Source organism: Nicotiana tomentosiformis, chromosome 6 (assembly GCF_000390325.3).
Source record: "Nicotiana tomentosiformis chromosome 6, ASM39032v3, whole genome shotgun sequence".
Taxonomy (NCBI): Eukaryota; Viridiplantae; Streptophyta; class Magnoliopsida; order Solanales; family Solanaceae; genus Nicotiana; species Nicotiana tomentosiformis.
In genome coordinates this window covers 10,154,380-10,171,444 of record NC_090817.1, presented here as the reverse complement: position 1 = coordinate 10,171,444, position 17,065 = coordinate 10,154,380, and the positions used below count along the sequence as shown (strand labels likewise).

The 17,065-nt window shown below is 36.6% G+C and overlaps 1 protein-coding gene across 4 annotated transcripts; it reads right to left on the bottom strand.

Moving 5' to 3' along the window:
* Window positions 1-1,425: 1,425 nt before the first annotated feature.
* Window positions 1,426-11,512, bottom strand: LOC104114648 (arginine--tRNA ligase, chloroplastic/mitochondrial-like). 4 transcript variants are annotated; one of them, XM_009625141.4, is made up of 18 exons: window positions 11,325-11,512; window positions 8,735-8,811; window positions 8,503-8,642; window positions 8,305-8,380; window positions 8,095-8,196; window positions 7,786-8,001; window positions 7,166-7,246; window positions 6,649-6,732; window positions 6,325-6,429; window positions 4,387-4,565; window positions 4,151-4,235; window positions 3,856-4,042; window positions 3,636-3,705; window positions 2,980-3,049; window positions 2,594-2,683; window positions 2,303-2,371; window positions 2,100-2,198; window positions 1,426-1,683 (listed from the first exon to the last, which is right to left on the bottom strand). In XM_009625141.4, the coding sequence occupies exons 1-18, from the start codon at window positions 11,431-11,433 to the stop codon at window positions 1,573-1,575; spliced, it is 1,950 nt and encodes a 649-aa protein (XP_009623436.1). In that variant the 5' UTR covers window positions 11,434-11,512; the 3' UTR covers window positions 1,426-1,572. The 4 variants fall into 4 exon arrangements, with proteins under 4 accessions (XP_009623436.1, XP_009623437.1, XP_070033199.1 ...); XM_009625142.4 differs by having other exon boundaries at window positions 8,735-8,815; window positions 11,325-11,463; XM_070177098.1 differs by lacking the exon at window positions 11,325-11,512 and adding an exon at window positions 10,633-10,650 and having other exon boundaries at window positions 8,735-8,815.
* Between the last annotated feature and the right edge of the window lie 5,553 nt (window positions 11,513-17,065).

Here is a 17,065-nt window from a genome sequence, read left to right as displayed (position 1 = left end):
ACTAAACATGCTTAATTTATTTAGTTCATTTGCTAAAATTTCAGACTAAACATGTAGTTCATTTGCTAAAACTTCAGACTAAACATGCTTAAGTTTTTTAGTTCATTTGCTAAAACTTCAGATTAAACACGCTTAAGTTTTTGTCTTGTAGTATGTAATTTTCTAATGAGTTTTTGCTAATGCATGCTGAAGTTATTTAGTTCATTTGCTAAAATTTCAGACAAAACATGCTGAAGTTATTTAGTTTATTTGCTAAAACTTCAGACTAAACATGCTGAAATTTTTTAGTTCATTTGCTAAAACTTTAGACTAAACATGCTTAAGTTTTTGTTTTGCAATATGTAATTTTCTAAAGAGTTTTTGCTAATGAATGCTGAAGTTATTTAGTTCATTTGCTAAAACGTCATACCAAAACATGCTAAAGTTTTGTAACGCAATTTAAAATTTTGTTCTGAGTTTTATCCGAAACTTCAGTCTAAACAAGCTGAAATTTTTTAGTTTATTTGCTAAAACTTCATCCTAAACATACTTAAGTTTTTGTCCTGCAATTTGCCAATAGTCTTTATTAAAGAAGGGCAAAATCGTCATTTTAAAATGCTTGTAATAAAAAAAAAATAGGTACGGATGCAAACAAAAAAATAAAACGGGTATAAGTTAAAAAGGGGCGACCAAATAGGGCGCCCCATGCAATTTTTACAATTCTATAGCGCAAAATTCATCATTGAAAAATCAAATCTTTACACAAATAGCCCACCATATTTATTATTTATTTTTTCTAGCCATCTACATAGTTTATACATTGATTATACATAATTATACACATATAATACATAAATTATACTTATATTATACATCAATCGGCTATTTTTAGTTTAAGCGATTGGGTGAACGCCTATTTGAGTTAATTCTTCAAAAAAGAAAGCAGAGGTCTGAATAATTTGATAACCAACACTTTCCCTTTTTTGTTTAAAAGGGAGTATTACCTTTATTTTATTTGTGTGATATTGTTTAACTGAATACAAAATTTAAGAGGAAAAAAATAACTTTGAAATTTGTAATTTTAAACATATCATGACATTTCTATGGATATAAAAAGCATGTCATTAAGAATAAAATTGAAAGTCAGTCAATTTTCTTTCAAATATAAAAGGCGTCAATCTTTTTTAAACAAATTAAAGAAAAAAATGCTACACAAAATGAAACAGGGAGTAACATTTGCATCACTTGCACTACCAATTGGTTCCTTAGTTTACTAGCATACAATGAAGAGAAAAAACACCACAATATTGGTATCAGGTTATATGCAAAACTTATGGGCACAACTGACTACAAGATTTTGACTTAATGAGCATTAGATCGATGAAATTACAACACGACAACTATGCCTCAATCCCAAACTGTGTAGATGAAACTGAAGCTGATATATAGGTCAATTGATCGATCAATTACTCTTTCAATTTCAAATTAGTCAAAATCGACTACATATTAGTAGTAACATTTTGTATCGCTCTGTTCAAATACATTACAATTTTGAATACTAACTAAAGAAGAACACAAAAAACTCATACGAGATCATATTTTGTAAACAGGAGTGATACCCAAAAGATGGAAACACTTTCTCATGACAAGTGCTGTTGCCTCGCAAAGCAAGAGTCTGCTTGTTTCCTCATCCGAGCCAACGACCTGCCAAAGTTCCAAAATGTATATTTGTAAATGCAACTTAAATACCATATGTACTCAGCACAGTATCTTTCTTTTGGTTAAATTATCCGATATCCAAAGTCGTTGGTCTAACTGATCTGAATTCACGCCAGAGAGGCCTGCTAAAGGTGTAAACCGCTCTCTACTGGAAAAACCTTCTGGATAAGAGTGGGGGATCTTAACCATCCCACCGCACCCCTCGGTGGTTTCTACATAGTATGTTCACCACTTTTCAAGATTTTCATGAATCTTAGACGGTGAACTATTATTATTTGGTGTTTTATTAGTGGTTTCGAGCTGGTCTATTTGCGACTTAAGCAACGGGTTAAACAGGCGCACAACATTTGTTTTCAGCTTTTCTTTGGTTTACTTTATTCTCTGCTAGGAAAACTTCATACCTGACAGTTGGTATAGAATTTAGTGAAGTCTTCAGATAATTTGTAAAGATATTCACACAACAAGTTGGGCAAAAGATTGGTACAAGCTTCTTCAACAATCTGCAAAATGAGATGGCAAAATTTACTTGATTAAAACTTCGTTCCTAGAAATAATAAAAACCCGTTTAAGTGCTAACAAGTAATAAAATTCCATATATTCTTACTTCAGGAAATTGGAGCAAATGGAGTCCTAACATGCGTTCATCTTGATGAGCCAAATCCATCGCCCCACTCTGTCCAATGAATACAATTCAATAACCACAAATAGTAATTCTAATGCCACTGTTGTAATTTAAACATGATTGAAATATCAGTTAACATTGACAAACTACCACGCTATCACGTGTTTCCCTACTTCAACATTCTTGGGCGGCCACAAGAGGCCTCAAAGCAAACGGTTGGAATTCTTGATAAAGAAAGAGTTCAGTTGGATCACATAAAATGGACGAAATTACCTTTTTTAACTCCTCTATATCTCTACCCGACTTCCTGATGATTGAACAAATGCGAGCATGTGCATACAGCAAATACACAGCGGTATTTCCCTGCCCATCACAGAAAAATACAAGAGAATCATATTCCAAACGGAGTAATAGAATACAACGGCTGCAGCAAAAATAAGTAATAGAAACGAACATATCCCTACATATTGAGAGCGTTCATAAATGAACAAGCATCGGCTCCTCAAAACAAAATCAATTATTAAACCATGTAGAGACTCATGAGCTTCAAATTGTAAAAGAAGTCTGGTGTAATTAAAGAATTGAATTTGGGTTTAATAGCTGGTTGAAAATGATTAACAGATAAATTCATTTAATCAAAGGGATATCCATTCACATACCTTATCACTAAGCATCTGATCGAAATTGAAGGTGTAATTAGTCAACCTGTTGTTCTTCAGGTCAGCATATCTGTTTTGGGGTACCAAAAGAAGAAAAAAAAAGGTCAAAACCCTGTTGAGACAACAAGAAAAGCATCAAAGCAAATGCATAGCAAAACTCTCATTATGTTTTTGCCAAGATTGTAAATGTTCTTTTTAGCGCTCTTTTTTAAGAATTACTTTTTGGTTCTATATGGCATAATTTGACTAGACACGGAGATTAAAGAGTTAATTTGAGTTGTTTATGTCAGTTGATAAAATTTTGATTTAATAGGTAGAATTACAGATTATGGATTAATTTTCAATGTTAAATGAATTTGATTTCTTAAAACTTGTAATATTTTTATTGTAATAAAATTGATACACACAAAGTATTTTACTCAACAGAAATTGGAGAGTGCATTACTACAACTAACAATGTGATTTCTTCTTACGTACAACACTCCCTTTATACCAAGTTAACAGTCTTTAATTTTTCGATAGTCAATTAATATCTCCACTTCTACAGAATAAGAAAACGTTCTTCTAAGAAAAAGTTTTTAGATTTCTGGCTTTCGCTAAAAGTACTTACATGGAAAAGCCAACTGCTATTAATACACAAGCATGAGGAAACTTACTTAACAGCACCGTATCCTACTGCTTCAGCAGTTTGATCCAGTTCCTCAGCTGTCCATTCTTTAGCCTTACCTGATAAGACAAACATGATATAAACTTGAAGTGGTACTCTTGCACAATTGCACAACATTATTACCCATAGTATTTATAAGTGAGATGCTATTACAGGCCAAAGACAAACAAGTAGAAAAAGAGAATAACCACAAATAACATAGAGCAGACCTCTTTCTTCAAGTGCTAATTTACACCGGCTTTTGGCCTCATCAAGCAAATCAACCAGCTTCACCACCTCAGTACTTCGCGTACGGAACCGTTTCCCGTCTTCTCCTAAAACTAGACCAAATCCTACATGACTAGCTTTGGGATAATCATTCTCGTTTGACGGAAGCCAACCCGCACGTTTTGCAGCCTGGAAGAAAAAAAAAATGAGAATAACGCTCAACCCCAATAAAGCTGCTCGATTATCTCATACGCTAACTGCGGAAAAAGAAAACAGGTATCGATATCAGAAACTTACAGAAAAGAACATTTCAAAGTGCTCTCGCTGGCCAACGTCAGTCACATATATCATCCAGTCTGCTTTTTCTTCATTAAGCCGATACCTACAAAGTTGCAGATAGGACGCCTAAGTGACAAGTATACATCTCTTCAAACTCTAGTAGCTTCTGTACAAACTCTAGTTATATCCTTGATGAGAAACTAGGCTATAATTGCAAAGCCGGTCAAGAAACACGAATTGCAACCAAAACTAACCATAGAGCAGTAAGATCTGTTGAAGCGTAGTTGAAACCACCATCCCTCTTCACAACAATAAGAGGTATTTTCTTCCCTTCAATAAAGATAACACGAGCTCCTTCACTTTCTTCAATTAATCCTTTCTCATTAAGCAACTCCAAAGCCTTGGGAATATATGGATTATAAAAGCTTTCACCCTAAAAGGAAGAAGCACCAAATTAATTCATGAGCCTTTGGTTCAATCTAAAACATGTGCACAAAAGGTTCAATAGAAAACGAAAAGCAGAAATCAGCTGGAAAACCCTCCAACAACAATCAATTTGTCTGGAGTCCCTCTACAACACATAACAGACTATCTATACATTCAGAAACGAATAGTTAATTTACCGAAAATTAATTCAATACCAGAGACGATATGGTCCAATTTCAACAAAACCATAAACTGTTTCCTTTGACTTAATACACCAGCTTTTTTTGACAGGCAAGTTGTAAACCAAATTCAGGTCGAAATTAGCTTTAGAATATACGCAGAGTTCTTTTACTCATCGCTCCACCCTTGAATAAGTTTGCATCATCAATAATAATCTATAACACCACCAAGTGTAAGAGTGACATGACGAAACCAGGCAACAGCATGTACAAACCAATTTTCGTCCATCAAATAATGAGTGAAATGACAACTCACTATTCAGATTAATTCACTTTTTTTCCTTTTTCAGCAATTATCACTATTCAAATCACAAGGGAGCTGCAAAATAAACAGTACAAATTCCAGTAATATTTAAGCACTAAACACAATCTTTTTCTTTTTGAGAGTTCTCCTTCTCAAAGGAAGGAGTAAGGACAGCCATGTTCAAAAAACAATATGCGTTTATATTTCTAAGGAATACCACTCGTGCAGTTATGATATCTGCACATATTAACAAATTACAATTTAATACATAAAATAAACTAAAAGACACATCAACCTGAATTGATCGTCCTACGTTCTAGCCCTGGTAACTAACATAACCACATATTTTATTTTATTTTTAAGAAAGTAAAAGAAAACATAACCACATATTGCAGTCTGCCAAATTCTGCCATATATTATATCTATTTTATCATTCCAATACCTGATATCCAAAGCAGGGGCGGATCAATGTAGGTGGATGGGGGTGCCACGCCACCCGGACGCCTCGGTTAAACTTCGTGTATATATGTGTATATGTCCAAGAAATAAGTTATTACTACTTATGCCACCCGGAGTAATGATATAGCACAAGGTGCCAGTGGTGAAGAGTTAGTTTTAGCTCACAAGAGGAGTGGGTTCAAATTCGACCTTGTACACCTTTAAATATCCTTTTAGCACGCTGCACTCAGGCTAAATCCAACCTAATAAAGATAGTTTCCTGGTGTTCTAGTTAAATGATGCTTCCTAGCATCTTGATTAGAAGCTTAACTTCACTTTTACTGGTCAAAGGTTCGAACCACGACTTAGATAATCTTTTTGACAAATATTTAAGTGAGCCTTTATTGTTAAAATTTTTCATTAGGTAGAGTTGAACCCAAGAACTCTTCTAACTTGGACTAAACTAAAGAGGCAAGGCTCTTCCTTGTCTACTTAATTGATGATAAATTTTATTTATTGGTTCTCTTTTGTAAATATTGATACTGCTTACGCAAAATTCTATACGCTACTATTCAAAGCAGTGTGGCACCCGCAACCTCCAAATCCTGGATCCGCCTCTGAATTCCAAAGCAGATACACTTATCAGGTGCTAAAGTTGCCGCACACTACCTGTGTCATTTTAATAGCATGCCGCAATAGAAAAAGCTTGACCTCATTCTACGAGGAGGCTAAACAAAACTAGCATAGCAATCACATGACAAAAGGCAAAACCAGGGAATTACTGCATGTCTTCCATAGAGTCATCCCAAGTTCTAAGCAATAAGGAGAAAAGTTGAGTGTAGTACCTTTTCCTCTAAGTGAACTCCAAGTCTCACATACACCTTCTGAAATTCTTTTCGGCTGATTTCACATATTTGCGCCCACGCCTTTCTATACTTCTCATCCCCACCCTGTGAGACACGCACATGCACAGGTAAGAGAAATGCATCAGATACAAGTATGATATGTGATCTCTTTTTTCCTTGAGCAGCAACAGAAACCCGAAAAATGTATGCATCTCTCCCCCTCCCCCGACGACAAAATAACTAGTCAACTGTGCATGAGCTCTCAAAAAAGATAAACATGATAAATGTATAAAATAAATAAATAATTAACAAATAAAAGCTCACCTGAAGACTAACAACTGCCTTTTGCGCCCTTTCCTTAAAATCAGGATCACTATCAAATCTTTGTTTTGACGCCTTATAGAATGCCTAGCAATAAATGAGAACAATGATTACCACGTCAAGTAAAATAAATTTCTGCTTTTCTATTGACACAAACAACTGCTCCCCAAGGAAAATCTCAAGAAACATGATTTAAGAGATGTTTTGGAAACGAGTAAGCTCAATATTACTTGCATATTAAGCATTGGAGGTTGCCAAATATGTGCAATTCTAAATCTCAACTTTTTACAGTTTGCTAGTCATGGCCAATAATTGCAGACTCAATGTATCAATACTTAATAATAGATCAGGGAATAACTGCAAAGAAAGAGCATCAATAAACAAGGGAAAGACCGCCAATCAAATAAGAAATCTCTATCCAATGCTAATCTATAACATGTATGTTGCATGCTTTATCAGAATTCAAATGCAGATGACAGAAGAAAAAACAGCTGTAGTGAATAAGAACCAATGGACTCACCTCCAAATCTCCAATCGCTGGAGTACTACCAGCTTCCCAGTTCGGAAATTTTTCAAAAAGGAACTCAATTAACATTCCGAACTGCAAAAGAAGTAACAGGTATTAGGCCCTAACACAAATTCGTAAGGCAACAAACGCTTCTACTGAAAGACATACTACTCCAGAAAGGAAACTTCATATGTAGATGAAAAGAGATCGTGTGTCATGGTAAAAATCTAATGAATTACAAAGAATTAAGTCTTCCCTTTGAAAACAAATTGAAGTTAGATGTCTCTTGGCTTCTAACCATTAGTTACATACACTTAATAAATTACTGATACTGACAATTTTGTTATACATTTAAAGGGTAAATCCACTATATCTTATAAGCTTGTAAAGAACAATAGCTGATCAAGCAGCTCAGATAACTACTCTATCGGTTTGAAGATAGAAAAACACTTATGGTTCTCTCTTATGAGTACATTGAAGGACGAGCAGAACAAAAAAAATATGTAGGCAAAATTGCCAATAGATATATCCCATAGGTATTACTCATCGGAAGTGAATAGAGTCCAATGAGTCCACTAGTCCATCAATGTAAATTCGATAAGAGAATGAGAGATTATTGAGCATAAATTTACCTGTGTGCCCCAATCACCGACATGGTTTCTCCGAAGAACTTCAACATTGGAAAACTCCAGCATACGGGCTAAAGTGTCTCCAATAATAGTAGATCTTAAATGACCAACATGCATCTCTTTTGCTATGTTGGGTGATGAAAAGTCAACAACCGTCCTTTTAACAGGAAGCTTCGGTGCCCATGTCTCGATGCCATCTATTAGCATCTTTTGAACGCTCTGCACCAGTAAGATAGAAGTGTTATCAAATGATCCTAACTAACCAACTAAACAACACCTGCTGACAAAAATAGAGCTGGTTAAAAAAATTACCTTTGCTATCCATTGCCTTGCTAATACAATATTAATGAAACCAGGTCCTGCTATAGAACAATTCTCTATCATGTCCGATGCAGGAAGGTTTTCTACAATTGACTAAAATGTGAAAAACAACTGACATTTAGTTGCTAGCTTTCGCTTCTAGTACCATGTTAAGAAAAGAAATAGAGTAAGACATAAGAGATTAGCAGGATATCAGATCACCTTTCCAACAGGTTGAGGACCCTTGAACTGTGTACCTTTGCCTTTAATTTTATTCCACAAGCTCATTGCATTATTGCTGTCCAAAGTTACAAAGTGAGAACTTAGAGGAACTAAATGATTTATTTACTTACATAACAAACAGCTAGAAGTCTTAATAAATAGCCTTTAACTTAAGAGCAAAATCGGAGAAATCCATACCATTGATAGTCACCATTTTTTGGATCATTGCAAATAGCAACCAAAGGCTGCACATCTGAAATATCAGGGAATGCTGCTCGAAGTGATTCCTCAAATAGCTTCGCTAATTGCTGCTTTAGACTCCCAATACTTTCTTTATCCTGTTCAAAGAAGAGATGGGCATAAACAACTTAGTCTATATTTAGGGATGGCACTCTTTTACAAGGATGCTACGTTATGAGACTGGACTTACAGTTTCCATTGTTGATATTGTCCTTGAATGTACTTCTACCGCACTGAAAAATCTCCTAGATGTTGCTCTCAGAATACCTGTCTAGTGTTACAACAACCATAACAGAAATTACTTAAAGCAATCTTACATTGCATCTAAAGGAAATAGATGAAAGTACAGTGGAATAATAAACCTTTGGGAACAATTTAGATTTTTTTTTTTTTAGATGGTCAATTTAGATATTTTAACACACAAGGTAATGCCAACAACTTCAGATGTTGAAATGTGCTTTATTGACGGTGGTGGCTGACATGGAAGATTATAACAGTTCGTGTGTGCATCTCATTTGACATAATTTAAATTATATAACAAGTGTTTACTTTACAATCCAGAAAGACATACTCCCTCTTTCTTCTTTTGTTTGTGTTACTTTACTATTCAATCCGTCAAAAAATGCTACTTCCTTTCTTAAATAAGCTTGAATCGTAACAGCATTTTCTCTTGACCTCATGACTCGAGATTGAGAAAAATTGCTAGGTCCTGCAACTGTTTTCTTTCATAATGAAAAGAACTTATTCTTTTTCTTTTTTCTTGATAACCAACAAATTCCCGGGTTACGTTCACGCAAACTCGATACGTAATGGGCTTGCTCCTCTACCCACCATGCTTTTGTTTGCGACAAAAACCCATGACATGTGCCTAACCCCAGGGGTGGATCCAATGCAATAGCTACGGGTTCTTGTGAACCAAGTAACTTTTGTCTAGGTCCTGTATTTGTATTGAAAAATCCATTAAATATATACGAATATTTAGCTTGGAACCAGTGTTTTAAAAGGCGTGGGCGTAAGGCAAGGCGTCTTACATATGCCTCAGCGAAGCGTAAGCCCCATAGGTATTTAATTTTAAATATTTTATAAAATAATATAATTACAATAAATATTTATAAACAGGTAAAATTGCATAAAAATTGAAGAAAACTATAAATATGTGAAATATATATATATATAGATGTGTTCCATCCCCACAAAAAACTAGTCAAAACAATCTATTATACACTACGTAGAAGCACAAGTAACTTGAGTCGAAAATAATAAAGTTTTCTACATGGAGGAACAAAAAGGATGACTAACCTGCAATTTGAACTTTGAACTTGATGCTATGAAGGAGAATGAAGTTCTCTTTGTATTTATAAAAAAAATTGAATATTTGTTGCTTTTGGGAGATATTAGCAGACTAGCGTACAAGATAAAAAATTGGGAAAGACCGTGATTTAGGGATTCAATCAATAAAAAAGGTCTTGACTTTTAAATTTAATACATTTCAGTTCCTTTTTAAAACTTCTGAGCAATTACCAAGCTGACTTTTGAGAATTTGGGTATTATATGAAGGACTTATTCAACAAATTTTGTTTTAATTTAAAAAAGTGGGCTTACGCCTCAAACGCCCGGGCGTACGCCTCTTGATACTTTCGCCCCACACCATCGCCTCAGGGCTTTTTTGGTGCGCCTCGCCCCGGGGCTCGCCCCGAAAACGCCCTTTAAAACACTACCTGGAACCTAGTCCGTTCATTTTGTTATTATTGTATTATTAACTTGAGATTTTTATAGGAACCCATAAACTTAAAATTTTGGATGCGCATGTGCCTAACCCACACATCAATCGCAACGCTCGTACCACTAATCCAAATCTCTAGTTGCGAATAGAACTTTTACACAACATGTGCGTTAATTGGTTTGTAAGAGGTTGTTGATCGATTAGTCGAGGTGTACACAAGTTGGACCATACACCACAATAATTAAAAACGAACAAACGGTGCCTGAACCAAAACAGTATACTCCAATTATCATGAACTACATTACAAACTTGACCAATATCATTAGGAAGCCACTGAGCAGGCTACAACTGTTCAGCCACATTACCTTAAAAAATTAGGGGAAGAAGATAAATATGACCCATTTAAATCAGGGTTAACATTACATAGAGGCATACATTCCCAGTTTCAATAACCAACATCCACTGCATAGACCTAAAGTTCAGTGAAATTAAACTCAATCCTTAAGCTACACTCCCATCGATAACAACAAAAACACACCCAAACAAAGCCCAAGCAAATAAGTCAAAGCAGTAAATAAACATAAATTCCCTAACTTTTCTAGAAAAAAATATACACAAAAGAAAAATTAACTTCTTTTTCCACAAATTGGTCCCCTTAACACCATTAGAAAGAAAATACTACAATTTGCATTCATACTTTTGTCTCAATTACCAGCTACCCAACTCAAGAAAATCCCATCAACAGCTAAAAGCAATCTTTCTATAAGTTACATTGATAATAGTCAAAGAAAATAATAACATTATCCCATTAAAGAAAAACAAAAAACAAAAACAATAATAGCTACGACTCAGTCGCAAATAAGTAGGGCTCAGCTATATGAATCCTCATTTCTTCAAAAAAACAATAACTTTTCAATAAGTTACATTAACAATGGGAAAAGAATTAAAGAAAACAACACCATTATCCTAATTTCATCAATAAAAACCAAAAGGAACAATAAAAAGAATTAAAAAAAAAAAGAAGGAAACCCATAAAAAGACTAAGAGAGAGGCTTACGGGTATTGAGAGAAAAGGGGGAGAAATTGGAGTTTAGGAGCTGAGCAGAGGGAGGCGGAGAAAGTGAAAGCAGAGGTGGAAGTTTGAGGGACAAGGTAAAGCTGTTCATTCCTATTAAGCTATTTTGATTTGGTTTTGGTTTTTTTTTTTTTTTTAATTATGTTTTTCCATTTTAGTATTGGCTATTTTTGTTTGGTAAATGGGGCAGTGTTGCGTTGATCTTCTGTTCGTTAGGGTTTTTGGAGGGATTTGGACATTTGTATAGGAGCTAGGTCTCATTTTCCAATTTTGCATTATTATTTGGAAAAATTACTAGACACATCAACATTTGATACATGTTGTATACGTTTGCGCAAACAAATACAGTTGATCCAGGTTGTATTCATTGCGCATTTGAATATAAGTGATACAAGATGGTAACAATTGAAAAGTAGCTACAAATGGTTATTAGGCAAACTATAGTTACTAGACTCTAAATTATAGTGCTTTATGAAAATTTCTATTATTATTTTCAATAATAAAACGTCATGCATGATGTCTCCGTATAACATATAGGTCACGGTTCAAGTCGTGTCCACGTCACAATCTTGAGTTCGACCCTTCCCCAAATTCAGCATGAATGCGGGATATTTTGTGCATCTGTAACGACCCAACCGGTCGTTTTGATTGTTAGAACCTTGTTCCCCTAAATAAGACTCCTCGTATGTGTTTTTACTAATTTATAACTTGCGGGGATGGTTGGTTCGGAATTTGGAAGTGTTCGGGTTGAAATCGGAACACTTGGTTCCTTAGTTTGGCTTTAAAAGCCCAAGTTTGACTTCGGTCAACATTTTTAGAAAACTACCCCGGAATCGGGATTTGACGGTTCCAATAGGTTCGTATGCTGATTTTGGACTTGGGCGTATGTTCGAATCGGGTTTTGGACAACCCGGGAGCATTTCGGCGCTTAATAGTGAAAATAAACTATTTGAAGGTTTAATGTTCTTTAAATTTGGTTTGGAGTAGGTTTTGGAGTAATTGAGGTCCTTTGGAATTCCGAGCCTGAGAATAGCTTCGTATGGTGATTTAAGACTTACACGCAAAATTTGGGGTCATTCCGAGTAGTATAAGTATATTTCGACGCGTTCGGAGTAAGTTTGAAGAATTTAAAATTTTTAAGTTGAATCAATTTGGTTTGGGGTATGATTCTTAGTTTTGATATTATTTTACACGTTTTGAGGGTTCGAGCAAGTCCATATTATGATTTCAAACTTGTTGGTATGTTCGGAAGGGGTCCCGGGGGCCTCGGGGGTTAACCGGACGAGGCCTGGATTAATTTTGGAAGTTGGAGCAGCAGCTCAAGCTCCCAGCTTCTGCTGCAACCGCACCTGTGCTTGGGCAGCCGTAGATGCGAGCTCGCATAAGCAAGCCCCAATCCGCAGATGAGAGAAAATGGGAGGTTGGCACGAGCCACAGAAGCGACATTTGAGGCGCACCTGCGAGTGCGCAGGTGCGATGCATGAGGGCGCAGAAGCGGCAAGGGCTGCAGGTACGGAGAAATGGGCGCAGAAGCGGACGCGTAGGAGCGGTCCTTGTGCCGCAGATGCGAAGCTTGGCCTGGTGAGGAAACTCGCACCTGCGAGGCAATTTTCCGCAGGTGCGGCTACCCCCTCCGCATGTGCGAAAATGTTGTTGGTCAAAATGTTAAAAAGGGCGAGACTTAGTCATTTTAGCCCGTAATTCCTCCATTTTTTGGCGATTTTGGAGATTTTTGAGAGGGGATTTCAACTAGCAACTTGAAGGTAAGTTAATTATATACACTTTGAGTTAAATACATATATTATGGGTAGATTATAACTGGTAAATCTTGTAAATCAAGGGTTTAGGTGGAAACCCTATATTTGTATAGAAATGAGATTTTAACCACAAAAATGGTTATCGAATTGGATGGAAATTATATATTTGAGTTCTTGAGATTATGGGTAACGATTTTCTCCGAAAATTTTCGGAATCCGGGCCCGTGGTGAATTTTAGAAATATTACCATTTTGGGTTGGGTAATTAATTTAATAGTCTAATTTCGAATTATTGAGCATGTATTAATTATTTTTTTTATAACATTTGGATAGTTTCGGATTTTTCGGTACTGAATTGGGATTTTTATGCGACGTTATGATCGGGAAGTGGGCTTTGAGACAAGGCAAGTCTCTTGTCTAACCTTGTAAGAGAGAATTTACCTCATAGGTGATTTAAATTAATAATTGTTATTAATTGTGGGGACTACGTACGCACGATGTGATGAGGGTCCGTGTGTAGCTACTAATATTACTAAAGTCCGGGTAGTTTAGGACTCAAATCATGAATTACTTATGATAATTGTATCCTTATTTAATTAGAGCAATAGAATTATGTTGCAAATTATTAGAGAAAATGGTAAAAGATTGAAATCTCACATACTTGAAATTTTGTTCAGACTATTTAACTGTTGTAGAATTTTGTACATCCTCCTGCATTAATCTCAAATATATATATATATATATTCTCATTCCGGAGATTCAAAAGAAAATGTTCTCATTTCTTGTGGAGCGGGCCGAACGCCTCGGCAGTATAGATGCATCTATGGATCGTGTCGCACGTCCCTCGGCAGTGTACACGACACTCTGGATTGGGTCGTACGACCACGGTGGAAATCGTGCCTAATAATAATAATAACTACGCGATACCTTGATATTTTATTGCAGCTTGTGAAGTTAAATTGATAAATTGGAAATTATTGGAATTGAATGACTTAATTAGGCTTGATACTTACTGAGTACACTTTATTTACGTACTCATGCTACACTTGCTGCATATTTTTTTTGTGCAGGTACTGATATGTCTAGCGGCCTTGTGGGCGCAAAGGTGTGGTTAAAATATGGGGACTTAGGTGAGTTGCATTCTATATTACGATTTGCAACCAACAGAGTTTCCTTCAAAGTTATTTATATTTGTCCTGTCTAATTTGTATTCCGGACAGATGCTGTATTTTATTTTTACTCCCTAGTAAATGTTCATGCACTTGTTTCACCGGGATTTGGGAGTGGTTATGGGTTGTTTAGTAATTTAGTTGCTAAAATATTTATCACATACTCTATGAGTTCTATCTTTACTATTTAATTGAATAAATTTTGATTTCAAAAATAATAAAATGGGTAATTAAGTTAAATTAATTATGGTTGGCTTGCCTGACAGCGGTGTTAGGCGCCATCACGACCTTTAATGGATTTTGGACCTTGACAACATGGTATCAGAGCACTATGTTCACTTAGGTCTCATGAGTCATGAGCAAGTCTAGTAGAGTCTTGCGGATCGGTACGGAGACGTATGTACTTATCTTCGAGAGGCTATTGGGCTGTTAGGAGCACTTCCCTTCTTGATTCCTCATCAGGCGATTCGATTTCCTTTGAGGCTTATGCCTTTGTTTCCTTCCTATTCAATATTTTGCGACGTGAAGCTCTTGTTATAAATTTGGAATTGATGAAGTTTAATGGTACTACAGATGTGGTGCAAGATGTTTTTCCCTGCGTATTTGATTGGGCTATTGTCGTCGCCTTGCGGAAGGTCGCTCTGTCGTTTCAACTCAGTATCACTATTACCTAAGGTTTGAGATTTGGTATTGATTGCTATGACGATTCGTGCGTTTCCATCACACAATGTTCGTGTAATGGTAGGATACTTGTCTATGCGTCGAGGCAGTGAATGACTTGAAAGTATGTTTTACTCAGTGCATGATTCAGAGATTCAGTTTTTTTTTTATTTCCGGCGGAGGACAGGCAATAGTACTACAAATGCTCAGGTTTGGGTTGATAGGGTATCGAGACTTGGTATTTTCGAGTGTGGTGGAATTTTTATATGTGATGTGGTGACGTCATCCTTACTGGAAACGTGTTAAACTCGCCGGTGTTATGGTCTTCTTCAATTATCCTTTGGGGCAGAGTATTGTGAATGGTGTCGGGGAAGCGGTTGTTAGGGATCGCAGTGTGTTGTGGTTCAGAATCGAATCGGTGATCCTAATGTTGATGGCTCAAGGAAAATGATCTTCGGGGAGGTTTAAAGTTGGTGGCGATCTATTAGTTCAAGTTCTACAGAGATAGATATTGATTTAAGGCAACAACTGGGCAGCAAAGGATGAGGAAGGACATGTGGGAGGTGTCTCGCGGTGGTTAAACTTCTAGAAGGCCAAGCGTAAGAAATAGGAGTCGAGTAGTTGCTTAAATGAGTGAGTTTGACCAAAGTGGCAGAGTAGCATATGGGTTCTGTGGTAGAATGACTATACGTCTTGAGAAAAGTTTAGAGTGAATTGGGATTTATGGTGGACAGTGACTGGGTCTACGGACTTAATTTGGAATATTGGCTATTATACGACGGGAGATTGGATGCAACAGAAAGGAGTTTCTTGATATGAAGATGGATACAACATGACTTTGGATTGGAATGTATTGTCGCACCTTTAGTTGATGCTCGTGAGGAGTGAACGGACTTGTACAGCTGGTGAATGAGAACAGGCTCAGGATGGGTTACTGATTTGTAGTAATTGCACCCAGTGCAGCGATGTTGGAAGAATGTCGGCATGTAATTTCCACATGTAGGTTATCTCCCGTGAGCTGGTAAGCGGTCGCGTGGTTGACGAAGCTTCTACGAAGAATTTTACTGGCTATCCGGTAAGAGGTCGAGCATGTAAATGTGGCTAGTGATTCAGAGTGTTCATGAAATGGTTAACATAAAGATTTCGAGAAATTTGACGGGTCGATTGTGCGAGGTCATGTCAATGAAGAAGAAGGAATATTGGTAGGTTCCATAGTTATGTAATTGTAGCTTCAAGCTAAGTAGGAGAGCCCCGCCGTCTAGGACTGGATTGCATGGTTGTCTACTTGTGAGGTTTCTGGTTATCTGCATATTCGTGAGTTATTACGACTAAGGAAAGAAAACGCCAGCGGTAGTTTGAGCGAAGGATTGGAGGAATGTGTTCTATACTTGGGCTTTACTGGTTCATGTTCAGTTTTGAGAAGAATCAGGGTTTATGCTTCGAGTGGAGGTGATGTACAAGGAAAGTGGTCCAGTCGGGTGCTTATTTGAGAGGGTGTTTATGTGCTAGCTGGGCCTTGGAGTTTTATTATAGTCGAGACCAAGTCAGGGTGAGTGACTCTCAATAACGGTCTTAGTGGATTCAAAAATTTGAGTGCGGTGCCTAAGGATTTCGAGTTCATAGTATAGTTAAGTATCGAGCTTTTGCAGTAGACTATAAAAGGGGCTTGGAGTGTTCTACGTTATCTTTGGGCTGCGATGTAGCATTGGAGGAATGAAAGAAAATGAGTTCGGATTCATAGAGGAATTATCACAATTGGGTGTACCAGTTGAGGATGTAAACATGAGCGCAAAGAGGGTATGAGATGGTATGTGGGTTTTGAGGCAATGTGGGCTCATGAAATAGAGTCACTCGGGGCGAGTGCAGATTGAGTTCGATATAATTTAAATGGAGCTATTGTTATTTCTAAGGAAAATCTAGGGTAAAATTAGAAGCAGTCGGATCGGTTAGCAATGGTTGAATTGGTATGATGGTGGCAATGATCAGTTCCTTCAGCGTGTTAAGTTATACATGGGGTTGGTGGCGGTACGTGCGAGGCTTAACGACCACCGTAATTGATTTTATTTGGAGGCAGTCGAGTAATATGGCATGTTATGTATAGATGGATTTCCGGAAGAGTTATGGCGGTTTAGAGCACT